The sequence below is a fragment of the Carcharodon carcharias genome, chromosome 28, assembly GCF_017639515.1.
Source record: "Carcharodon carcharias isolate sCarCar2 chromosome 28, sCarCar2.pri, whole genome shotgun sequence".
In the NCBI taxonomy this organism is placed as follows: Eukaryota; Metazoa; Chordata; class Chondrichthyes; order Lamniformes; family Lamnidae; genus Carcharodon; species Carcharodon carcharias.
Genome location: NC_054494.1, coordinates 19,747,871 through 19,774,470, shown reverse-complemented (window position 1 = coordinate 19,774,470; position 26,600 = coordinate 19,747,871). Strand labels below are relative to the sequence as shown.

The 26,600-nt window shown below is 43.9% G+C and overlaps 1 protein-coding gene across 3 annotated transcripts in view; it reads right to left on the bottom strand.

Annotated features, from left to right (window-relative positions):
* Positions 1–22,269, bottom strand: part of mtg1 (mitochondrial ribosome-associated GTPase 1) — a 40,311-nt gene extending 18,042 nt beyond the window's left edge. For 2 of the 3 annotated variants that reach the window (XM_041176402.1, XM_041176401.1), the window contains exons 1-7: positions 22,010–22,268; positions 16,871–16,935; positions 12,771–12,875; positions 10,039–10,125; positions 8,759–8,815; positions 5,529–5,619; positions 3,398–3,459 (exon numbers count right to left, since the gene is read on the bottom strand). In XM_041176402.1, coding sequence (XP_041032336.1) covers positions 3,398–3,459; positions 5,529–5,619; positions 8,759–8,815; positions 10,039–10,125; positions 12,771–12,875; positions 16,871–16,935; positions 22,010–22,109 — 567 coding nt within the window. In that variant the 5' untranslated portion in view covers positions 22,110–22,268. Of the gene's footprint in view, positions 1–3,397; positions 3,460–5,528; positions 5,620–8,758; positions 8,816–10,038; positions 10,126–12,770; positions 12,876–16,870; positions 16,936–22,009 lie in introns of all 3 variants that reach the window. The other variant, XM_041176399.1, reaches the window with a different exon arrangement.
* Between the last annotated feature and the right edge of the window lie 4,331 nt (positions 22,270–26,600).

Sequence of the window (26,600 nt, the reverse complement as noted above, 5' to 3'; positions counted from 1 at the left end):
ATCTTAACTAACCTAGCAAGTTTGCCACCAATATGAACTTTTGGCAGAAGGGCAATAGCAAAGTAGCTTAAGTGTCAGTCAGTCCTGAATTATGAGCCTGACGCAGTCTGGCCGGATGTCAAGCAGTCACTTGCATAACAAGAGTGCAGTTTAGTGCTTACAAGCATTTAAGGTGCAATTTAAATTTCCAACAATTAACAAACTGCCATTTCTTATATGGAAGTGAAGGCTGATGACTTTATAATGCTGCCTTCTCTCGTAAACATTACAAATTTAATCCCTCTTCCTCAGTGGATACATAGATGTTTAAAATACATTTCTTAAGCAGGAAACATTTAGTTGGAGTGCAGTAACAATCACTTTCTTTTGATATGCTAAATTATTTCTGTATTCAATTAACTCTATGAATTGGTATAATCAACATGACATGGGCAGCTGCACAAGAACCTCCCCCAGATTAAAACAGCATAACTTTGCCACCATAATCATTTCATTCCTGTCCAGCCTTTGGCATACAGAACCACGCATAAGAATTTTTGGACCACAGACTTAACACATAAATCTTCTGGATGATTGATGCACAATTCTTCAGCATTCTCCCACTGCGTTTCTGGGTGTCAGTGGGAATATTGAAGCTACAGACTAGGTTGCCAATGATGGTTTTACCATCCAATGTCAGCTACATGTCCAATCTGTTAATTATATCTCAAAAGGCAGGGGACACATTCATATGACTTAAATATTGCTGAAAATAGAGACATGTTGCTGAAGCTTTTCACCTTGCTGGACAAATGCAAGAATACCAAATTTCAAATGATCACAATAATTTATACTAGAGGAGAAAAAGGTGCTGATTGGTTCGCAAGTCGACTTTGACTGGCCAAGACATTGCCATGTCGAAAGCAATGGGGAACTATAGGCTCCTGGGTAATTAAAAAAAGGCACAAGGTTTGAGCATATTCCTTTTGTTTTCAGGGAATTGGTCCCTGCGTATGAATGTATGTCACTTCTAGTGGGTGTAAATGAGCCACGTTATGAGCTTGATGGATTATCTTAACTTGGTTGTTAGTGTAGCTATTAGCGCACTCAAGATTGTTCAGCAAGTGCTGCCCAATTGTGGAATCACATCTAATGGTAGACATTTTCTTTTGGGTTTTGCAAGCAAGGGCTGATTGAATATGGTCTGCACGTTGCCTGTTATGAACAACCGAAGGAACATGTTGTTTGACTTGATTAGCCAGTCGTTGAGAAGTACCGCCTATGTATCTGGTATCACACCGGCACTGAAATTCACACATAACTTGGCTCAATTTTGTTTATGGACTGACATTTTTGTGTTTGCCTTGATGAGTACAAGACAAAAAGTTCTGGCAACATGCCTCTCTTTTCAATATTTACAAAAATATATTTGCATTGTACAGTTGCAGCTGCCACTTCGACATTTTAATACACAATGTTCAGCACCATCCGCAACTCCTCAGATACTGAAGCAGTCCATGTCCAAATGCAGCAAGGCCTGGACAATATCCAGGATTGGGCTGACAAGTGGCAAGTTAGAATCATACCACACAAGTGATGGGCGATGATCATCTCCAACAAGAGAGAGTCTAACCACCACCCCCTGACATTCAATGGCATTACCATCACTAAATCCTTCACTATCAACATCCTGGGGTGGGGGTGGGAGGGGGCGCAGTTACCATTGACCAGAAACTGAACTGGACCAGCCATTTAAATGCTGCAGCTGCAACAGCAGGTCAGATGCTAGGAATCATGCAATGAGTAACTCACCTCCTGACTCCCCAAAACCTGTCTACAAGGAACAAGTCAGGAGTGTGATGGAATACTCCCCACTTGCCTGGTTGAATGCAGCTCCAACATCACTCAAGAAGGTTGATACTATCTAGGACAAAGCAGCCTGCTTAATTGGCACCCCATCCACAAAGTGCCCTGCAGGAACTCACCAAGGCTCCTTAGATAGCACCTACCAGACCCACAACTGTTACCACCTCCACCTGGAAGTTCCCCTCCAAGTCAGTCACCATCCTGACTTGGAAATATATCGCTGTTCCTCCACTGTCGCTGGGTCAAAATCCTGGAACTCCCTCCCTAACAGCACTGTAAGTGTATCGACACCAAATGGACTGAAGCAGTTCAAGAAGGCAAGCTCACCACCACCTTCTCAAGGGCAATTAGGAATGTGCAATAAATGTCGGCCTAGCCAGTGACTTCCACATCCCGTGAGTGAATTAAAAAAATACTAAAGAGACTTCTGCTCAATTGAGAATTATTGAATTGAATTAAGAGAATTCTATTTCTCTTCCTTTCCTCACATTTTCCATTCCAAATTCCTGTCAACTACAATTCGGATCAGGTTTGTCCACAGTGCACGGACTTGGAATAAGACAGATGCAAGACAGATGTGATGAGCAGGCTGCACAGGTCTTTAGTACAGTTCACTGCTCAAGCAATATTTAATGTACAACTAGGTGCTTTCCTGATGGAAATATTGAATTGATAATCTCACGCAATTTGAATGAAATAGGAAAAACCTATGTGCAAAATACACTAGGCCATGCATAAACAACTCAAGTGCAGCAGGAAAAAAATCTGTAAAGAGTTATTGTAAATGAAAACATCAACTTTCTGCCAATCAGAAGTGAAAGTGTAGTTTAAACAAATAGTGTGAAACATTAAGGATTTTCTTGAGGACCAGTTTTAGAGGTTGGGACCGCTCAACTTACACTTTGATGACAATAAATTGCATCCTGGCAATATTGCTTTTTTGATATTACCTAATTATTAATAAGGCAACCGCATCCAATCCAAATGCTTCATTTTGGATTATTATGTATGGTTAAGTCTGTGCATAAAAGCTGGGCTGAAGAGTGACTATCTGACTACAAGCAGGGGAAACAGTTTTCTCATCTGTAAATCCATGGTGACAATATTGTCGACTCTCTACTAGGAGAGAGAGAAAACATTCAACCACAAGAGAAAGAATCATACTCCATGTGATATCATCGCCATCAGATATTTTTTGTAGTTCAGAAAGATGGCACTGGTGAAAAATCACATGCAACCTACCATCAATAACATTTGAAATGATTGTTTACATGTAACTTAACCATTTAGTTTTAATTACCCACACAATATATTGTATAAACATGTATACTGATGGGTGTTGCACAATATGATTTATATCCTTACTTGTGGCATTGGCTATGACTCACTCACTGCTGCATTTACCAGGCCAGTATATTTGCGGAATGCAAATTATATCTGACAATGGCTTGTCAAGTATCCTGCACCGACATGGGAAAGAGGTCTCAACAAAGGAAGCCTCTAAAATATCTGCTGCAAGTAAAATTATTTTCAACATTTCATTTACATGTACCTGAATCTTTGTGAGCACAGCTCTGGTAACCCCTGGTTCCCCACCAACTCTGGAGGCTTTGCCTGAAAAGAAAACATGGAAAACAGTTAACCAGTGACTTTGCTGCCTTTTAAAAGAGAAGTATTACTAGAATATAAATAATGAAAGGCACAATGGAGAGTACGCTTCTAACTTCAGTCATCTCTTCAGCAACAACTTACATTTATATCACATGTTTAATTGTACTTAAATGTCTCAAAGCGCTTCACAGGAACTTCATCATACAAAATTTGGTGCAGACACAGGAAGATAGTCGGGCAGATGACCAAAGGTTTATTCAAAAGAAATAGGTTTTAAGGAGTGTCTTTAAAGAGGAGTAAGGTGGAGATGTTTGGGGAAGAAGTTTCAGAGTTTAGCTGAGGGCATGGCCCTCGATGGTGGAGTGATGGGATGTGCAAGGGGTTGGAATTGGAGGAGTGTAGGAATCTTGGAGGATTGCAGGACTAGTGGAAGTTACAGAGACAAGGAGGGTGAAACCATGAAAGAATTAAAATCATGGTGAGAATTTTATAATGGAGATGTTGCTGGGGCAGAAGCCAATGTAGGTCAGCGAGGACAGGGGCTGGTGGGTGAATGGGACTTGATGCAAGCCAGAACATGTGCATCAGAGTTTTGAATGAGCTCAAATTTATGAAGAATCAAAGATGGGCCAGGAGAATGTTGGAAAAGTCAAGTCTAGTTGTAGAAGAGGCCTGGATGAGCCCAGGCAGGGCCCGGATTGGGGAATGTAATGGAGGCGGGAACAGATATTCTTAGTGGTCAGGTGAAAATGAACAAAGAAGATTGGGGAGGAAGGTGAGCGACTCAGTGTTTTCTCAGATAGAAAGAGTTAAAAGAACTTCTTGGCCAGATAGCTCAAACCACTGAATTCACCATGATGTTGCCTGGGATGAAACATTTAAGTTATGAAGAGAGAGGTTGGATAGACTTGGGATGTTTTCATTGGAGCAGAGAAGACTGAGGGGCAACTTGATCAAGGTGTACAAGATTATGAGGGGCATGGACAGGGTGTATAGGGAGCAGCTGTTCCCCTTAGTTGAAGGGTCAGTCACAAGAGGCCATAAGTTCAAGGTGAGAGGCAGGAGGTTTAGGGGGGATGTGAGGAAAAACTTTTTTACCCAGAAGGTGGTGATGGTCTGGAATGCGCTGCCTGGGAGGGTGGTGGAAGCGGGTTGCATCACATCCTTTAAAAAGTACCTGGATGAGCACTTGGCACGTCATAACATCCAAGGCTACGGGCCAAGTGCTGGGAAATGGGATTAGGTGGGTAGGTCAGGTGTTTCTCAGGTGTCGGTGCAGACTCGATGGGCCGAAGGGCCTCTTCTGCACTGTGATTTTGTGATCAGTTAGGCAGCAGTGTTATTGGAGATTCTGGGAACAAGGTCCCGCTTAGTGATCAGGGGAAGCTGCACCTTCAAAAGTCACCATGCTTCTGCTAGAGGGCTTAAGCAGAGGGATAGGGAGGTGGAACAGACAGACATCCCAGGACAACTGGTGCGTTTTGTAGTGGGAAGTTCCAGTGTGGTACGTGCAAATGTCTTTCACACAAGGAACAGTACAGAGATAAAACGTAATTGTGAAAAGAATTGTCCAATAGTACTTAAAAAAGAACGACCAGATAGCTAATCCTCATCATGAGCCCATTGATGCTGTGTTTCTGAAGCCAACTGTGGAATTGTAGGACAAGTCCATGTACCTAGGAGGCGAGGCAAACCTAGAGGGAGTTTAGGTCAAAAACAGGGCCTCAACACTGGGGCTCCAATTCAACAACCCATGATTCTCACAACTGCAGCTCCCCACTGGAGTGTAGGAATTACCTTACGTAGTGTGGCCTTAAAGCTTTAACCCATACCACTCTGGAATCAGCCATTGTGTCTTCACTTAGCCCCAGTACCCCTTACCCCCGTTCTTCATTTAATTCTCCAATGAGTTCTTAAAAAGAACTTAGCAGCTTGAAAGGAATTAAAAACAGGACTACAGCTTCATGTGTGGGTGCTCACATAGCAGATTCGGTTAGCACTGTGGTCAACGGTAATTTCTGCACATATTTGATTTTATGCCCACGCAAGAAGCTTAAAGAAACATACCGCACCTTTCTTTAAATACATTCTTCGCATGGCATTAATGAGGGACGACTTCCCAACATTTGGTACACCGATTACCATCAGGCAATATTCCAAGTTCTATGGGGAAACAAGATAAATTAGAATATTTCACATTATCTAGTAGTCTAAATGACCTAGCATGCCCTAATTCTGAACGCTTGTGCTTGTATATGTCGTATCAATGTAACTTACTCTACAGTCAGTATAGAAGTCCAACACAGTGAATTAATCATGAGAAAAGGCTATTCTCTCTAGTGTTTCAACTCTCCTATTATAGCCACCACCAAACACATCTTCCCTTTACCCCCCCGGCAGCGTTCCGCAGGGATCATTCCCTCCGGGACACCCTGGTCCACTCCTCCATCACCCCCTACACCTCAACCCCCCTCCCATATCACCTTCCCATGCAACCACAGAAGGTACAACAGCTGCCCCTTTACTTCCCCTCTCCTCACTGTCCAAGGGCCCAAACACTTCTTTCAAGTGAAGCAGCATTTCACTTGCACTTCCCTCAATTTAGTCAACTGCATTCGATGCTCCCAATGTGGTTTCCTCTACAGTGCAGAGACCAAACGCAGACTGGCTGACCACTTTGCGGAACACCTTCGGTCTGTCCGCAAGCATGACCCAGACCTCCCTGTCGCTTGCCATTTCAACACACCACTCTGCTCTCATGCCCACATGTCTGACCTTGGCCTGCTGCATTGTTCCAGTGAAGCTCAACGCAAACTGATGGAACAGCACCTCATCTTCCGACTAGGCACTTTACAGCCTTCCGGACTGAATATTGAGTTCAACAATTTTAGATCATGAATGCTCTCCTCCAACCCCACCCCCTTTCCGATTCCCCCTTTTCCCAATAATTTATATAGATTTTTCTTTTCCCACCTATTTCCATTATTTTTAAATGTATTTCCATCCATTCTATCTCTACCTTTTAGCCTATTTCGATCCCTTCCCCCCACCCCACCCCCACTAGGGCTATCTGAACCTTGCTCGTCCTGCTTTCTACACTTAATTAGCACATTCCCTAGATAATATCATCACCTTCAACACCTCTTTGTCCTTTTGTCTGTGACATCTTTTGGCTATCTCCACCTATCACTGGCCCTCTATCCAGCTCTACCTGTCCCAGCCCCCTCCCCCCCTTAAACCAGCTTATATTTCACCTCTTTTCTATTTTTCCTTAGTGCTGTTGAAGAGTCATACGAACTCGAAACGTTAACTGTATTCCTCTCTGCAGATGCTGTCAGACCTGTTGAGTTTTTCCAGGTATTTTTATTTTTGTTCTCCTATAATAGCAATTGGCCTCATTCCAACACTCCCTAATGATTTTACTTCCACTGCCCTGACCAGTAAATTTTTCTGAAAAATTATCACTCTTCTGAAGAACTATTATGAAAACTATTTCTCACTAACTTAACCTGAAGAACTGTTTTTATATGAACTCCTATCAGGATGTATCTATTGAATAAAAGTACCCACAGATGCTCATCAATCTACAAATAATACAGGTGACCAGTGTGATGAACAGGGAATTTTGATCACAACTGTAGGAAAGTCAATGCATTTGAACATTTATATACCGGAACTGAAAGTCATTTCAAATTTAAGTTATGTCACAAAAAACATGCTGGATGCCAAATAACGATTTCTAGTCCGTCAGCAAGAAAACCAAACTGAGTTTTTAAAACAGATTTTTAAAAATGCAGGCTAAAGCATGACTTGGGCTCGCAACAAAGATGGTGGCCCACTGTACTCTCCATACCACAACCCACTGATATGTAAACACCGTATCTGCAAAGACAATGACCTCACCGGAATATGAATTCTACTCCCATCAGCAAGGCATTAAGGCAATCACCTGAGATATTCAGCAGGCGGTTTCCAGACACAAACTCATCAAGTTACAATGGGAATACACTAAACCCAATCACTTGAAAAATGGGACACTGGCTGAGAGACAGGATTCCCAGGCATGAACTGAATAAGTCACAAAGAGGAATATCCCGGCCATGACCATGTTTGAATCATGTGACAAGCCCATCCTTCGTGTGTTTCAACTTCTGCTTTCTCTGAGGTAAGAAAACAAGCAGCTGAGATGCTGATGAAGAGGACCTGGGTGCGGTTCCTCATTCCTCTCTCTCTCTCTCCAACCCACCTTGCAAGCTTCCAACCCTGTTTGCTGACCGTGATCATGAAGGAAGTCCCTGCTGCAGACAGAGGCTTCTTAAAAGAATACAACCCAGCACTATCATCTCTAGGAGAACAGCCAAGCCAGCCGTCTACATAAATCAGAAGCATCGGGACCACTGAAGGAAAATCGCAAGACCACCGAGCTCAGCCTGAAGCCAATCGAGTCACCAAACTGCTGACTGTATTTCTCTGGACTCTAATCTGACTAATTTATCCTTCCTACTCTGTAATCTATATGTGTGTGTGTGTGTGTGTGTGTGTGTGTGAGAGAGAGAGAGAGAGAGATAACTTTGAGTGTGCATGTGTGTGTAAGTCAAAGCATATTTTTTGTTTCTCTTAGATTGGTTTAAGTATAATAAAGCTAACTGCTTTTTTAGTTGAACTCAAGAAAATCTGTCCAATTGGCTCTTTTATGATCACAATGTGTAAACAGTAAAACACTTGACTTAAAATTATAAAAAATAAAAACAAAAAAACTGCGGATGCTGGAAATCCTTTAACCTGGAAAAACTCAGCAGGTCTGGCAGCATCGGCGGAGAAGAAAAGAGTTGACGTTTCGAGTCCTCATGACCCTTCGACAGAACTTGAGTGAGTCCAAAACACTTGACTTGGCAAGTATATCCTTTTCAAAAAATAACCGGCTGCAGTCAGATGAAGAGAGGGGAAAGAGGGGAGCCATTCGACCCCTGCTCGCCTGATCGTAACAGTTACAACAATCCACGGTTGAAAGTTAAGGTGGAACAAGGCCTGTTTTGAACCTTCTAGATTCGGTGCAGCTGTGCACACCTGCAGTTTGGCAGGAACGTTGGAACCCTTCAACACACCTGCAGTTCTCTGGTGACCCCCGTGATCCTGGACATATACCGATGCTGTTGTCTGTAACTGCTGTGATTTAGAACCATGTGGTTTACATACAACAGTTTGCTGTTTGATTGTTGTATGCAGTACATATGTGAGCTGGTAGCTCTGACATTAAGCCACTGAATGCACGTTATAAACAGTAGCTACTCGAGTTGTTTACCTCTGCTCTGTGAAACCGGTCACCTTTCTGAATGAGCTCTGTAACTGCAGGAACAATCTGCCAAAAATCCAAAGGCAGCAATTAATAAATAAGGCAAAGACCTAAAAAAGTTAAGCAGTTGAGGGAAATTACTTTTAATTCTGATAAAACAAGATTCTTTCTGGTGCCCTGTTAAACAGAGAGAGTTAAATAAAGAGTTTTAAACGTGTGTCTCAAAAACATACTCAGGCACATTCATGGGTTTTGGGCTAAGTATTCCTGTTGTAGACCTTGGTTTATATTTGCCTGCAATGACATGGTAGTTCAAATGCCATAATACTGCACGTTCTTGCTGACTATAAAGCGAGAATCGCAGTATAACTGCAGGTGAGACAGTATTTGTTCACCGTTTGGGGGCAGGTGCAGGACTGCCTCATGGAGTTGGCACTATTGCATTCCTTCAGCTTTGTATCAGGATCATGCAACACGTGCAACAGCGCTTTTCAAATCATAGTTAAAATTAATCATTTTGACAGTCAATCCTTGAGGATACTTTGAAGTTTGTACAACTGTAACTTTCCCATCAAGGAATGTCACCAGCAGACAAACAGCGTGTTGTACACACAGTAAAGTATCTAATGGACAGACTTCTGCTTTCCTACTGGAGAATAGTGCAAATAGTCAAAATATCCATCTGACCTTTTCTAAAGCCAGGGAGCAGTGGTAAAACAGAATCTATTTTCTTTATTGAACAAACTGATTCAATTGGCAAGAAATCTTGCACTTGGTCCCTTATGAATTTTAAAGTGCATTTGGGATCTGCTAAAAGTGCCACCAGAGTTGACATACAGTTCTGTCTTACAAATCCACCAGGATACCATATGCAAAAAGTTAGGTTCCGCAGCTGAGATGTTCCTCTTTAGTGGCTCCTGCCATATCTACAATGCGTTGGGATTTTCCGGGTGGCCTGTTTTTCCCGGGCCTCACATTGGCCGATATGGTGGGTATGGGCAGGGTTCTTGGCTGCGAGCAGCAGTTCATCATGAGGGGAGGAAGGAGGGGCTGTCTCCAAGGTAACTGAAGGGAGGTCAAGTTTTAGATTAAATTTTTAAATGAAGCAGAGGGTAATCTTCCCATCACTTTGAATATGTTCACGTTTGGCTGGATATCCTGAATGGGGCCAACACTTACAGGGGAAATCATGGGACAGACCATCAGGGAGCCAGCAGAATGCCGCCCTGATAGATTTCCCATCCCTGTCCTCCCTTTCAAACAAATTCAATTGCGAGTTAAGAACTTACCTTCTTTATGTGTAGGTCCCTGTCCCGTAGGCAGTCTGTGAAGAGAACATTTTGGATTCCTTGTTGTTCCAATTCTCTCAGGATTCTCTAAGCAACAAACAGAGAATGCCCTCCTTGAGGCAAATCTTTTTACTGTCATAAAGACTAGGGTTTGAAAACAACTCTTTACATCACCAATGTGTGGCCATATTTATGTTTGGCTTCAGTCAGATACTAAATTTCATTCTCCAACTCTCATTTCAATGCTTTTCAGAACTAAAACCACCAATTACAGTTTTCACATCTGTCCTTGTGTTCTGCTGTGGAATTAGGGGTTTTTCTACAAAAGTGATTAGGCTTCAAAAGTACTCCATTGGCTCTATGAAGCACTTTGGGACATCCTGAGCACATGATAGGTGCTATGTAAATGCAACAACTCTCTGTGTCTTTCTTTTATGTACGATTCTTTCAGAGAGGAGGATTTGGCTCCTACTCTATAAGTTGCATTTGATTCTGGAACCTAGAAGAAAACAGCTTTATAATTATTCTATAATACAAGAACAGCAACTATTGCTATAACTTGTCATCCAAAACGTCAATGACCCTGCTTGTCTCAAATCTTATTGTCCATGAGATCTTATACCGTAACAAGATGATGACAAAGTTAACCCTATTTTTCAAAAGTTGGTGAATTTCCACACAACATTAATGATAGGATATTGTGTTCGGTAAAAACAACCTGTTGTGCAGTTGCAGAACTGCAGATTATGGGCCGGTGGCTGGATAAGCACTGTGTAAGGCAGGGACAGCCTTGCAGTATTCTCCATATAACATGCCGTACTGCGGCCAAGTTCTTATAGCTCAATTAGAAATAGTAAATGCAGCAAGGTGGCAGAGCCAGGGCACTGCATCATAGAGTGGCACCTTTGGGTTGACACCCACATGCCAAATTTCCAACTTCAACAGGTCAACGTCAAACCGTCAGAGCTGTGGTAATAGAAGGAAAATACTGCAGTTGCTGAAGATCTGAAATAAAAACAAAAAGCCATTGTGTCTGCACCGGCTCTCCGAATGAGCATTTCACTTAGTGCCATTCTCCTGCCTTCTCCCAGGAACCCTGCAGATTGTTTATTTTCAAATAATTATCTAATTCCCTCTTGAATGCCCCGATTGAACCTGTCTCCACCAATCTCAGGGAGTGCATTCCAGACCCGAATTACTCGCTGCATGAAAAAGTATTTCTCAGATCGCTTTTGCTTCTTTAGCCAATTACTTTAAACCTATGCCCTCTCGTTCTCCATTCTATCACGAGTGGGAACAGTTTCTCCCTATCTACTCTGTCCAGACCCTTCATGATTCCGAATACATCTATCAAATTTTTTCAGCCTTCTTTTCTCCAAGAAAAAGAGTTCCAACCACTCCAATCTTACTTCATTACTGAAGTTCCTCATCCCTAGAACCATCCTTGTAAACCTCAACTGCACTCTCTCCAACGCGTTCACATCCTTCCAAAAACACGGCACCCAGAACTGTATGCAATACTCCAGCTGAGGTCTAATTAATGTCTTATACAAGCTCAACAGAACCTCATTGCTCTTGTACTCTATGCCCCTGCTAATAAAGAACAGGATACTGTATGCTTTATTAATTGCTCTCTCCACCTGTCCAGCCACCTTTAGTGACTTATGTACATATACACCCAGGTCTCTCTGCTCCTGCACCCTAAGAGTAGTACCCTTTATTTAATGCTCTCTCTCCATATTCTCCTTACCAAAATATATCAATTCACATTTCTCCACATTGAACCTTGTCTGCCAGCTATCCGCTCATTCCACCAATTTGTCTATTTGAAGTTCTGCACTGTCCTCCCCACAGTTTACAATGCTTCCAAGTTTTGTATCATCTGCAAATTCTGAAATGGTTCCCTGTACATCTGTACATCAAGATCTAGGTCATTAATATATATCAGGAAAAGCAAGGGTCCCAATATTGACCCCTGGGGAACTCCAATACAAACCTTCCTCCAGCCTGAAAAAGGTCCATTAACTATTACTCTCTGTTTTCTGTCACTCAGCCAATTTCATATCCATGTTGCTGCTGTTTCTTTCATTCAATGAGCTATAACTTTTCTCACAAGTCTGTTGTATGGCACTGTATCAAATGCTGTTTGGAAGTCTATGTACACCACATCAACAGCATTACCCTCATTAACCCTCTCTGTCACCTCATCAAAAAACTCCAGCAAGTTAGTTAAGCACGATTTTCCCTTAAGAAATCCACACTGGCTCTCCTTAATTAACCCACATCACTCCATGTGACTATTAATTCTGTCCTGAGTTAAAGTTTCCAGAAGTTTCCCCACTACCGAAGTTAAATTGACTGGCTTGTAATTACTGGGCTTATCCTTACACCCTTTTACGAACAAGTGTGTAATGTTTACAATTCTCCAGTCCTCTGGCACCACCCCTGAATCTACGGGAGACTGAAAAATTATGGCCAGTGCCTCTGCAATTTCCACTCTCACTTCCCTCAATATCCTTGGATACATATCATCAGGTCCCGCTTCCTTGTCCACTTTAAGTACAGGAAGTACAACTGTGGGCCTCTCCGTAGGGAAGCACAATGCAGAGGGAAGTCATTGTGAACTTCCGCTACATTTTCCCATAAATAGAAATACAAGTATCACATGGAGAAATTGGGAAATAGCATGCAGTCACAGTGCTATCTATGGCTCAGCTTATTACAGTACGCACCTGTTTATTTGTTAAATCAGCTAAATCCATTTTGTTTAGTACCAGTAGATGGGGTCTGGCACCCAAGGTCTTCTCAAACACAGGGTTACGCCCAGACAAAGGAATGTAATATTGATAGTCAAGGATTGTTGAATGTAGAAATGTAGTTTACAGCCAAGAACATACTGCAACTTTAATTAAAGCCACAATGAATGTTATTAAACTATTCTTCTGCAGATATCAAATTATCCATCACCATGGAAATGGACTAGCTATGGTGTTACCCTTTGTTTGAAGCCCAGCCTACAATACAACTGAGACAAGTCACTTAAAAGAAAATGGTGTGGTAATACTAATCCATTCAAATTGGCTCTCTGGTGGTACTGGAATATCCCAATCACTGGTTTCTAACATGTGGACTGAGTTTGTCACATAGACCAGGGAGGACCGAGGCTCCATCCATGGCTTCTTTGAGTAAACTGATCTCAGCCAGGATTGTGGTAGGAGTGTCAATGGTTAAATAGCTTGCCAACATTATCATGACTTTTCCACATCTGTCCCTTGGCTGAGCTACAAGAGGGCACCTGTGGAACTGTACCTGGCAAAGAACTACTGTCCACATGAGGAGGGGGCAGGAAAAGAACTGGTAAAAGATGACATCAAAGGGTTTTGCGCGAGCAATATGCATCAGCTTGATCCAGTCTGTAGCACTTTCACCCCTGCTTCAGTTGGTCAAGTGTTCAATCCCTACCCCTGGAACTGTGTGCATTTAATAGACTGTACAGAGGGAGTGCTGCACTCTGGGTTATGGCTGAACAAGCTGGCATTAAAGATCTTTTGGCATTATTTGAAGAAGAACCAGGGAATTTTCCAGTCTTCAGCAACAATGCTTCCTCAAATATCTGATTATTCATCTCACTGTGGGACCTTGCAGTGCACATAATATCTGCCACATTGGTCTGAATAACATCAGGCAGAGCACTTCAAAATAAGTCATTGAGATACTTCTGTTATGAGTCAATACACAAAAACAAGTCTTTCCTTTCAATAAAACTTTGAATGTGTGACACTACCTAGAGAGGAAGAATGAGCATTTCAGAGAGTTATGGGCCTGGAATAGACAATAGAGACTAGGAGGCAAGGCCATCGAAGAATTTGAAAACAAAGGTGACAATTTTAAAATTGAGGCATTGCTTGACTGGGAGCCAATGTAGCGAACACATGGCTGGTGAGCGAATGAGACTTGGTGTGATTGAGGAGATGGGCAGAGTTTTGAATGAGATTAAGCTAATGGAGGGTGGACATTAGTGGGCCAGCCAGGAGGGCACTGGAAAAGTCAAATCTAATAGTAACAAAGGCATGGATGAGGCTTTCAACAGCAGATAAACTGATATAGAGGCGGAGTTGGCGATGTGGCTGAGGTGGAAATAGGCAGTCTTAGTGATGATTGAATATGTGCTCGGAAACTTATCTCGGGGTCAAATATGATACCAAGGTTTCAAACAGACTGGTTTGGCCTCAGACAACTTCCAGGGAAGAGCGATGGAGTTGGTGGCCGTAGAACAGAGTTTGTGGTGGGGGTCAGAAGACAATAGCTTTGTTCTTCCCAATATTTAGTTGGAAGTAATTTCTGCTCATCCAGCGCTTGACGTGAGGTAAGAAGTGTGCCAGCTTAGTGATGGAGTCAAGAGAAGTTGTAGTGAGGTAGAGCTGGTTGTTGTGTAGAACACAACGCTTTTTTTTTGGATGATGTTTCCTAGAGATAGCGTGTAGATAAGATAAGGGAGGGTGTCAAGGATAGATTCTTGGGAGAACAGATGGAAGAGAAGCCATTGCAAGTGATTCTCTGGCTACAACTGAATAGATAAGAATGGAGTCTCACCCAGCTGCACGTGTTGGAGGGGGATGGTGTGGTCAACTGTGTCAAAAGCTGCAGACAGGTTGAGGGAATAGTTTAACACTATCACAGTCACATAGGGTGTTTTTTATGATTTTGATAAGAGCCATGTGACGTGGGAGAGGCTTGATTGGAAATTCAAACAGAAACTCGGGGATTTGGGGGCATGGATTTGGGGGCCAATATCACGTTCAAGGAATTGGGAAAGAAAGTTGAAGATTAGACGGTAGTTTGCAAGGACAGAAGCGTCTAGAATCACAGAATCACAATCAAATTGGAGTTCCGCAAGGATCAATGTTGGGACCACAACTTTTCACTTTGTACATTAACGATCTAGATGAAGGAACTGAGGGCATCCTGGCTAAGTTTGCAGATGATACAAAGTTAGGTGGAGGGACAGGTAGTATTGAGGAGGCGGGGAGGCTGCAGAAGGATTTGGACAGGTTAGGAGAATGGGCAAAGAAGTGGCAGATGGAATACAACGTGGGGAAGTGTGAGGTCATGCACTTTGGTAGGAACAGAGGCATAGACTATTTTCTAAATGGGGAAAGAATTCAGAAATCTGGAGTGCAAAGGGACTTGGGAGTCCTAGTCCAGGATTCTCTTAAGGTTAACTTGCAGGTTGAGTCGGTAGTTAGGAAGGCAGATGCAATGTTGGCATTTCTTTCGAGAGGACTAGAATATAAAAGCAGGGATGTGCTGCTGAGGCTTTGTAAGGCTCTGGTCAGAACACATTTAGAATATTGTGAGCAATTTTGGGCCCTGTATCTTAGGAAGGATCTGCTGGCCCTGGAGAAGGTCCAGAGGAGGTTCACGAGAATGATCCCAGGAATGAAAGGCTTAACATATGAGGAACGTTTGAGGACTCTGGGTCTATACTCGATAGGAGTTTAGAAGGATGAGGGGGGATCTGATTGAAACTTACAGAATACTGAAAGGCCTGGATAGAGTGGACGTGGGGAAGATGTTTCCATTAGTAGGAGAGACTAGGACCCAAGCGCACAGCCTTAGAGTAAAGGGAAGACCTTTCAGAACAGAGATGAGGAGAAACTTCTTTAGCCAGAGAGTGGTGAATCTATGGAATTCATTGCCGCAGAAGGCTGTGGAGGCCAGGTCATTGAGTGTATTTAAGACTGAGATAGATAGGTTCTTGATTGGTAAGGGAATCAAAGGTTACGGGGAAAAGGCGGGAGAATGGGGTTGAGAAACTTATCAGCCATGATTGAATGGCAGAGCAGACTCGATGGGCTGAATGGCCTAATTCCTGCTCCAATGTCTTATGGTCTTATCACAGTGCAGAAGAGGCCCTTTGGCCCATCGAGTCTGCACTGACACGTGAGAAACATCTGACCTACCTACCTAACCCCATTTACACAGAAGAGTGGGGTTTTTTTTGAGAGGGCTGTTGACAGCGGATTTGAAGAAGTGGAAACAGTACCTGCGGAGAGAGAACCATTAGCAATGTCAACACCTAGCAGTTACCTAAATGTTGTTTTCTAATATTAGTTAGCATGGGGGCCAGGAAGGAAAGTTGGATGGTCAGCAGTTGAATGGGATTAGGGTGGAAGGATTAAGAGGTGGGTCTCATGGCCAAGATGAGTTTGAAGTGGTCATGAGGGAACACAGAAGAGACATGAAAGAGAAATGAGAATTCAAGCTACAACAGAAGGTGAACAGTAGAGGATGTTTGGCCTGGTGCACTAGGGGAAGGGACGGAAGTGACAAAGAAGTTCATGAACTTCTTGCCCTTGTTATCAGAGGTGAGAGTGGAGGAGGCAGCAGGGAGGGGTTTAACAAGATGATTTGCAACAGAGAAAAGAAGCTGGGGATTAGGTTTGCGTTCCAAGATGACTGCACACCAGGAGCAAAGCCCCACTAAACTTGCCCCATCAGTCTAATTTTACCATGTGGCTGATGGTGGGTTAAACACAAAAAGGGTTTGAATTGAACATGAAGCAAGTATATTTTGTGTAGGTCAACCAAATAATTAATGCAAAACAAAAACAGAATTACCTGGAAAAACTCAGCAGGTCTGGCAGCATCGACGGAGAAGAAAAGAGTTGACGTTTCGAGTCCTCATGACCCTTCGACAGAACTAATGCACTTTGTTTATTAAAGTACCGGTATAGTGCACCATCATTTTTAAATACAAATGCCTAATTTTCCAGATGCTTAAGTACCTATGTAGAATTTTGGGGTAAACTGTAGAAAAGTCAAAGGATATTCTGGCATCATGAACTTCAATAATGCAATCCACTTTTTTCAGACTGGCTTGCATCTTTTTAAGTCCTAGAGTAAAACAGAAACAGGCTTCAGGTTATGGACTATAGTTCTGTAAAGTAAAAATAATCTACCTCTTTTCCCATTATTGGCAAAATTTAAATGTGCGGGCAATGCAGTTGCATAGTGAAGAAAAAAAAACTTCTTTGAGAACATGTGGTGAGTCTCATTGGGGTTCTCCTGCCTCTTTACTATAACTTTGGCAGAAGACCTGTGAAAACCCAGACTAGTCAAAGGGGTAAAATACAAGAGTTGGTCACCTCAGCTGCTCTTGGCCACCTCCTGGATGGAAGCCAGTCAGAACAGCATTGCCTGAGGTAAACAACGCAGCCCTTTCAGCCAAGTTACAAAATGTGTAATAACATATGTAAGGAAAGGAAATCACTAACAGGTTTTTATCATTTTGACTTTAAATGCCTTATTAAGGGATGAAGAAAATGCTACATTAAGAAATTCAAGCAACATCACCCCTAAAATCCGAATTTTAATCTGGCCCAGGCTGGGGGAAGGAAACATCCTGTTAATCCTGTTGCGATCCAATGTGCAATGTGTTTGACAGCTTTAACCCAGCAACTAGTGCGTTGAGTACCAGCACAAAGGTCCACATAACTGAGCACAATCCGACATACTCTGTGGCCACAATAGCAGCCGACATGGAAAATGGGAGGTATTCACACTAGGGCAAAAGATGCGCTTTTTGGGGGCACATTGAAGCAGCTTTATGTTCTATCTGTCACAGAAAAATCCAGTGACAGGCCAATGGACAGACTCTATGGAGTCCACTTATTTCAATTTTAAACCTGTAGTCTTAAGAAGCTGATTCACCACATCTACTAGCTTAACCATCCCACTCCTTCCACCACTGACACACCATGACTGTGCATTATCTGTTGGATCCATTGCAACAAGCTGCCAACTTCAGCAACAACTCCCAAAGCCGCAATCTTCTACACCCAGAGGTGAAATTGCATCAAATGCCAGGGAATAGCACCCAAATCACCCCTACATTTCCACCCAAGTTGCACAACAACCTGGACTGGACAATATATTTCTGTTCCTTCATTGTTGCTGGGTCAAAATCCTGGAACTCCCCACTCAACGCCATTCTGGGTACACCTTCACCACACAGGCAGCAGCAGCTCAAGAAGGCAACCCACTCCCACCACCTTCTCAATGGCAACAGAGAATAAGCTGTTTTGCCAGCGACACTTACATCCCAAGAATGATGATTAAAAACTCTATGGGGTGCCACTTCACATCAGGGACCAAGGCATTTCTGTTTGACTAACCAATTGAAACTTACTCAAACTTCAAAGGAGGGTCCCTCGAATAAAGATATTGACACAAAAAAACGTTAAAACAAAAATTCAACTAAATTCAGCGGAGATGTTCAACAGTGCTATGGTTGGCAGCAACTTAAAACCCTGTTAGTCATGCCCTCATTATTATAATTGATCTTCCAGGTAAAAGGTGTACAGCAATGAGGCTGTGACAATGGAAGAAGATAAGATCATAAGCCATAAGACATAGGAGCAGAAATGAGGCCATTTGGCCCACTGAGTCTGCTCTGCTATTCAATCACGGCTGATAAGTTTCTCAACCCCATTCTCCCACCAAGCAATAAAGCAATAAAGCTACAAGAATGAGAAAATAAGAGAGATACAAGAAAGCTGAAGAATGAGACGTTATTTTCCAATCAATCTGGTCAGATGATCCAAAACTCAACTAGCTATAAAGAGGAAAATTAACAGCAGGATCACAATTAGTAAGCAAGTGTGTAGCTCATGACACAAGTGATTGTAATAGAAATATGTGACAACCTAATAAAGAAAAATCTAAACACCTGGAGGGAACGACTATATTTTCGCAGATGATGACTAACTGGTGTCAACTACCTAGCTGGATTGCCTGTTTATTAATGGTACATGCCATTATAGCCTCAATGTTGTTGCTATATAGTCAAAATCCAAAGGTATCTCCATGAAGTCAGCTTCAATTTATTCAAGGAAACAGTGATGCCGACACGTTCCTGTGACAGGGGCCGTGAGCTGTCACTGGAACACAATCTAAGATCGCAGGTTTTCAAGCCGGTCTCTCTGGGCTTTAGGGTGCTAACTAGTTTTTGGATTTCTGTCCACACATCATGAGATTTTATCATTTTACTTTATATGATGACTGACATGTTCTGCAATAATAGCACTGTATTCCACTTGGTAGTTAGCAGTGTCCTTTGGAAGTTAGGATATGGGGAACCCTGGGAGTACATCGACAATTTAAGGCAGCTTGAAGAGCACTGCTTAAAACAGATAATTATTATACCTCAGTCCTTATTTTCAGTTGGACTGCAAACCACTAATTTTTTGTCTCTGTCTAGCTTTTTTTAAGGAGAATAATTAATTTTTTTGGCACTGGGAATCCACATTAGAAATATATGAGCTATTCTTTGCCTTTTAGTTTTAAACAACATAAGGAACATATCTTGATATTTCTGTTGGACTGTTGTAAAGAACATATCTTTTTATTTTCTGTTGAACTGTGGTTTAGAGTTACAATGGCTGAAAGACATGTCCACTGGAACAGGATGAGAGATATATACAATGTTGCAGTCCTGGAACAGAGTGTGCCACGTAAGACAGGATGGTGTCGGAAAGGAGTCCTGGACCAAGGGAGCTGCATGACAACAGCATTTTAATTGGCTCCTGACCAGACGACTAAAGTTTTGTGTGAAGTGCAGGGCAGCAGAAAGCTCCCGGCCTGCAAAGAGAAAACATTTAAAATCTCTTTTCCTCACACCTTTATAACCTGCTCTCTGAGGAAACCCCTTCAAAAAGGAACACGGAAAATCACTGTTAGAGGCATTGAAAAGCAAGTTGTCAACCAGTGAACTAAATATTGAAAGTGCTGGAAGACCACCTCGTGTCATCAACAAGAACTGAGAGGAATTTGGAAGACATCAATCAAAATCAACCCATCAAATCCTGTACTCTAGATTGGTGCTAAGAACTGTTTTATCCCACCCTTAAAATCCATGTTGTGTGTGTCTTGTGTGTGTATAGGGATTTAAGGGGGTAGGGTTTAAGTTATAGTATTAGAAGTTAGCAGTTCATATTTCTTCCTTTTGCCACTGGTTAAAGACAGTTTGTTCAATAAACCATTATTTACTTATTAAGTTTACAAACCTGGTGCTCATATTCTGTTAGCCGAAATTAAACAGTTAGGTAGGATTGGGGCAATCTGGTGGTTTGGTCAAACTTTCCGCATTTGCCACAGCTCAGGGAACAGTTGGGGTTTGATATTACAGCGCACTATCCCCAGTGGGTCAATATTACAGCGCACGATTCCCAGTGAGTCATTACAACAAGAAATCTAATTGATATCACAGGGCTCAAGCCTTGCTGTAAAGTCTTAAGACACATTCAAAATGAAAGGTGTGTTAAATGCAATGTTTCACGGATAGGCTTCTTTAGTTGCTAACCCGTGAGAGGAAGCCTATAATTACAGAGCACAGCAGCTTTTGTTGTGATTTTGGATGACAAGAGAAACAACGAGACTCCACAGGTGTCGTCATGGAATATGTAACCATGACGTAACTTGCACACCCATTTGCTGTGATTATTTTCCTATAAACTAATGGTAAATCAAAATGCCGCACATCATAAGTGATTGTCACTCAATGACTTATGCTGGCTCCAGACTCACCTTGACACTTCTGTTTAAACTAATCTTTACTGGCTATCACTGTCAGTTAAAATGGTATCAGAGTAATAACCAAATGAAAGAAAATAAGAGCAACTTTTAGCAAATCCATTTAAATATATGCAGATATTCATTTCTGAGTATTACTGAGAAAAGAGACATGCTGTCGAAGATTTTTGTCCTGCACTCATCAGGACAGACCCAAGAATACAAAATTTCAAGGGAGCAACAATTTATACTGCATGAGAAAAGGGTGCTGACTGGTTGGCAAGTTGGCACTGATTGGTCCAGGCATTACCATGGAAAAAGCACCAGGGAGCTATCATTCCCCTCCCCATCCGCTATACTTTTGTTTAATTCAAAACAGGAGCAATGCCGAGACAAATTCCTTTTGCCTAGAGAGGACAGGTCCTTGAGTATGAATATGTGCAGCTTCTAGCAAGCATAAGTGAGCCACATTGGGAGCCCAACTGATAATCTTAAATTGGTTGTCAGTATAATTCTTAGCACACACAGGATTGTTCAGAAAGTGCTGCCCAATCACAGATTCACATCTAATGTTCGGCATTGTGTTCCGATGCTTGCAAGAAGCTACGTATATTGTGACACAGTGACCAGTGGTTCCAGAATTGGGACACTGCATAGGGCTGCAGACAGCCTGACTTGCTGGCCCGCAGGCCCACTGACCCACAGTACCCGCACCCTCCCACCCCGATCTACAGACTTACTGACCCAAAGGCCCTCTGAGCCACAGACTCTCTTACCCCCTGACCCTCCAGCTGGCAAACCCCTTCATGCCCTCAAGCACAATCTGCACACTCACTGACCCAAAGACCTCCCTGCAGATCCACAAACCCTCTACCCACACCCCCCTGACTGCCTCAGCCACACTCACTGACCCACAGGCCCCCTGATCTTCACGCTGTCTGACCCCCTGACCCTTTAAACTGCATAAACCTCCCACGCCTGATCCACAGAATCACTGACCCAAACACGCCCCTGCAGACCCACAGGCCCCCAACCCATACTCACCGAACCAAACACTCCATGATCAACACAGACTGAACCAGATACCCCCTGACACCCGCTTGCTGACCCAGAAACCCCCTGACCCTCATCCACTGACCCAGAGACCCCCTGGTCTCACTGTCTGACTGAGAGACTCCTTGCCCCTTCACTGACCCAGGGGACCCCTGACTCTAACTCACTGACCCAGACATCCCCTGTCCTTCACTCACTGACACAGAGACCCCCCTGGCCGACACACACTGACCCAGAGACACCCTGACCCTCACACACTACCCCAGAGACACCCTGACCCTAACTCTCCAACCAGAGACCCCCTGACCCTTCACTGACCCAGGGACCCCCTGACCCAAGCCCGCACCTTTCGCCATGTGTCCGGGGAACCATTTGGCCAGGTCGCGGTTGCCGAAGTCGAAGCTCTGGCGGATCCGGAGGGCGGCCTGGGCCGCTCGGCCGCTCATGGGGCCTCCTGCCGGGGCCGGGGCCGGGGCCGGACCCTCTCCCCGGGAACAGCCGCTTCACTCCCAGTTCAAACCCAGAGCAACAGAGGCGCCACCCCGGAGGCCGAACCGTCCCCTCCGCCTGAATTCAGGGGCCGTCTTCAAATCAGCCTGAACCCAGGGACCGCCTCCAAATCTGCCTGAATTCAGGGACCGTCTCCAAATCCGCCAGAATTCAGGGGCCGTCTCCAAATCCGCCTGAATTCAGGGGCCGTCTCCAAATCCGCCAGAATTCAGGGACCGTCTCCAAATCCGCCAGAATTCAGGGGCCGTCTCCAAATCCGCCAGAATTCAGGGGCCGTCTCCAAATCCGCCAGAATTCAGGGGCCGTCTCCAAATCCGCCAGAATTCAGGGACCGTCTCCAAATCTGCCAGAATTCAGGGACCGTCTTCAAATCGCCCTGAACCCAGGGACCGTCTCCAAATCTGCCTGAATTCAGGGACCGTCTTCAAATCGCCCTGAATTCAGGGGCCGTCTTCAAATCGCCCTGAACCCAGGGACCGTCTCCAAATCGCCCTGAACCCAGGGACCGTCTCCAAATTGCCCTGAACCCAGGGACCATCTCCATATGAACATACAAAATAGAAGCAGAAGTAAGCCATTCGGCCCCTCGAGGTCCACCATTCAATAAGGTCATGGCTGATCTGTTTGTGTTTCGAGTTCCACATTCCCATCTATCCCCGACAACCTTTGACTCCCTTACCTAACAAAAACCTATCAACATCTGCCTTAAAAATATTCAATGACCCCGCCTCCACTGCCTTCTGAGGCAGAAAATTCCAAAGTCGCACAACTCTCTGAGAGAAAAAAATTCTCCTCATCTCTGTCCTAAAAGGGTGACCCCTAATTTTAAAACAGTGGCCCCTAGTTCTGGACTCACCCACAAATGGAAACATCCTTTCCATGTCCACTTTGTCAAGACCATTCAGGATCTTATATACTTCAATCAAGTCACCCCTCACTCTTCTAAGCTCCAGTGGAAACAAGCCCAGTCTGTCCAACCTTTCCTCACAACACAACTCGCTCATTCCAGGTGTCAATCTAGTAAACTCCCTCTGAACTGTCTCCAATGTATTTACATCCTTCCTTAAATAAGGATACCAAAACTGCACACAACAGAGGGCGTTGGTGAAAAGTGACTGAAGCATTCTGGGAGAAGTCATCGCAGTCACCACAACTCAGGAGGGAATCGAGGAGAAGGACTCTTGCACTCAACATTTGAAAAAGAGCGCGGATCTTGAAGGCAGGTCAGTTGAAAAAGAGCACGGAGATTGAAAATAAAAGGAGGGGAAGCTGAAGAGGAGCGGCCAGCGTGTGAACGGCCAGCGTATGAGTGGCCCAGTGAAGGAGTGGAGCTTTGAGGCTTTGGCTCGAGAGGCTTTGGCGAGCAGAAACTGAGGACGTGCTTGCTCCCAGTGGGGTAGGGCCGGGTAAAGTCCTTTAAGTAAATTAGGAGTAGGTAATGGAGGCAGCAGTTGGGGCAGTCGAGTGCTCCGAATGCAGCATGTGGGAAGTCAGGGACAGCACAATTGTCCCTGATGACTACACCTGCAAAAGGTGCATCCAGCTGCAGCTCCTGAGAAGCCGAGTTAGGGAACTGGAGCTGGAGCTGGATGAACTTCAGATCATTCGGGAGGCAGAGGCAGTAATAGACAGGAGTTTCAGGGAGACAGTCATCCCTAAAAGTCAGGATGCAGGCAGCTGGGTGAATGTCAGGAGAGGGAAGGGGAATAGACAGAAAGAGCAGAGCACCCCTGTGGCCGTTCCCATCAGCAATAGGTAAAACATTTTAGATACTGTTGGTGGGGACGACCTACCAGGGACAAGTTGTAGTGGTCGCGTCTCTGGCATCGAGGCTAGACCCTCAGCTCAGAAAGGAGGGAGGGAAAAAAGGAGAGCAGTAGTGATAGGGGATTCGATAGTTAGGGGGACAGATAGGAGGTTCTGTGGGAGAGATCGAGAATCCCGGATGTTCTGTTGCCTCCCTGATGCCAGGGTCCACGATATCTCGGATCGAGTTCTCAGTATTCTCAGGAGGGAGGGTGAGCAGCCAGATGTCATGGTCCATGTAGGGACCAATGAGGTGGATAGGAAGGAGGCGAAGGTCCTGCAAAGAGAGTTTAGGGAGTTAGCTGCTAAGTTGAAGGACAGGACCTCCAGGGTTATGATCTCAGGAGTGCTACCCATACCACATGCTAGTGAGGCTAGAAATAGGAGGATAATGCAGCTAAATACATGGCTAAGGAGATGGTGCAGGAGGGAGGGCTTCATGTTTCTTGACAATTGGGCTCTGTTCCAGGGAAGGTGGGACCTGTTCCGATGGGACGGTTTGCACCTGAACTGGAGGGGGACTAACATCCTTGCAGGTAGGTTTGCTAATGCTGCTCCAGGGCATTTAAACTAGATTTGCAGGGGGAGGGGAACCAGAGTGTTAGAGCAGATAGTGAGGTGGTGAAGGATAAAAGACAAGTGAGGAATGCATGTATAGACAGAAATCAAGGGTCCGTACATGATAGAAATGTTCTCAGGTGCATCTATTTCAATGCAAGGAGTATTGTCGGAAAGGCAGATGAGCTTAGGGCATAGATTGGCACGTGGGATTACGACATTATTGCTATTAGTGAGACTTGGTTGCAGGTGGGGCAGGACTGGCAGCTCAATGTTCCGGGGTTCCGTTGTTTCAGACGTGATAGAGAGGGAGGGATGAAAGGGGGAGGAGTGGCATTACTAGTCAGGGAAAATATCACAGCTGTGCGTAAGCAGGACAGCCCAGAGGGCTCGTCTACAGAGGCCATATAGGTGGAGCTGAGGAATGGGAAAGGTGTGACCACACTAATAAGTTTGTATTATAGACCGCCCAACAGTCAGGGAGAATTGGAGTAGCAAATTTGTAGAGAGATAGCAGACCGATGTAAGAAACAGAAAGTTGTGATAATAGGAGATTTTAACTTTCCACATATTGACTGGGATTCCCATACTGTAAAAGGGCTGGATAGCTTGGAGTTTGTCAAATGTGTTCAGGAAAGTTTCCTAAATCAATATATAGAGGTACCAACGAGAGAGGATGCAATACTTGATCTCCTATTAGGGAACAAAAAGGTCAAGTGACAGAAGTATGTGTAGGCGAACATTTTGGGTCCAGTGACCACAATGTCATTAGTTTTAAGCTAATTATGGATAAGGATAGGTCTGGTCCTCGAGTTGAGATTCTAAATTGGAGAAAGGCCAATTTTGTGGAAATGAGAAAGCATCTAGGAAGAGTTGTTTTCTGGCAAGGATGTGTTCAGTAAGTGGAAGGCATTCAAAGGTGAAATTTTGAGAGTGTAGAGTTTGCATGTTCCTGTCAGGATTAAAGGCAAAGTTAACAGGCATAGGGAACCTTGGTTTTCAAGGGATATTGGCGATCTGGTTAAGAAGAAGAGAGAGGTGTATAGCAGGTACAGGCAACAGGAAGCAAATGAGGTACTTGTAGAGTATAGAAAATGTAAAAAATACTAAAAAAGGAAATCAGGAAGGCAAAAAGAAGACATGAGGTTGCTTTGGCAGATAATGTGAAGGTAAACCTGAAGGGTTTCTACAAGTATATTAAGAGTAAAAGGTTAGTAAGGGACACAATTGGTCCCCTTGAAGATCAAAGCGGTGATCTATGTGTGGAGCCTCACGCGATGGGTGAGATCTTAAACTGTTTTTTTTGCATCAGTATTTACTCAGGAAACTGGCATAGTGCATAAGGAAGGAAGGGAAACAAGCAGTAGTTTCATGGAACATATAGAGATTAAAGAGGAGGAGGTGCTTGCTGCCTTACAGCGAATAAAGGTAGATAAATCCCCCGGGCCTGACATAATATTCCCTCAGACCTTGAGGGGGACTAGTGTAGAAATTGCAGGGGCCCTGGCAGAAATATTTAAAATGTCCTTAGCCACGGGTGAGGTGCCGGAGGATTGGAGGGTAGCTCATGTTGTTCCGTTGTTTAAAAAAGGCTCCAAAAGTAAACCAGGTAATTACAGGCCAGTGAGCCTGACGTCAGTAGTAGGTAAATTATTGGAAGGTGTTCTGAGAGATCGGATATATAATTATTTGGACAGCCAAGGGCTGATTAAGGATAGTCAGCATGGCTTTGTGCGTGGTAGGTCGTGTTTAACGAACCTTGTAGAGTTTTTCGAGGAGGTTACCAATAAAGTAGATGAATGAAAGGCTGTTGATGTTGTCTACATGGACTTTAGTAAGGCCTTTGACAAGGTCCCACATGGGAGGTTAGTTCAGAAGGTTCAGACACTTGGTATCCATGGAGAGGTTGTAAACTGGATTCGAAATTGGCTGTGTGGGAGAGTGGTAGTGGATGATTGCTTCTCAGACTGGAGGTCTGTGACTAGTGGTGTGTCTCAGGGATCTGTGCTGGGACCATTGTTGTTTGTTGTCTATATCAATGATTTGGATGATAATGTGGTGAA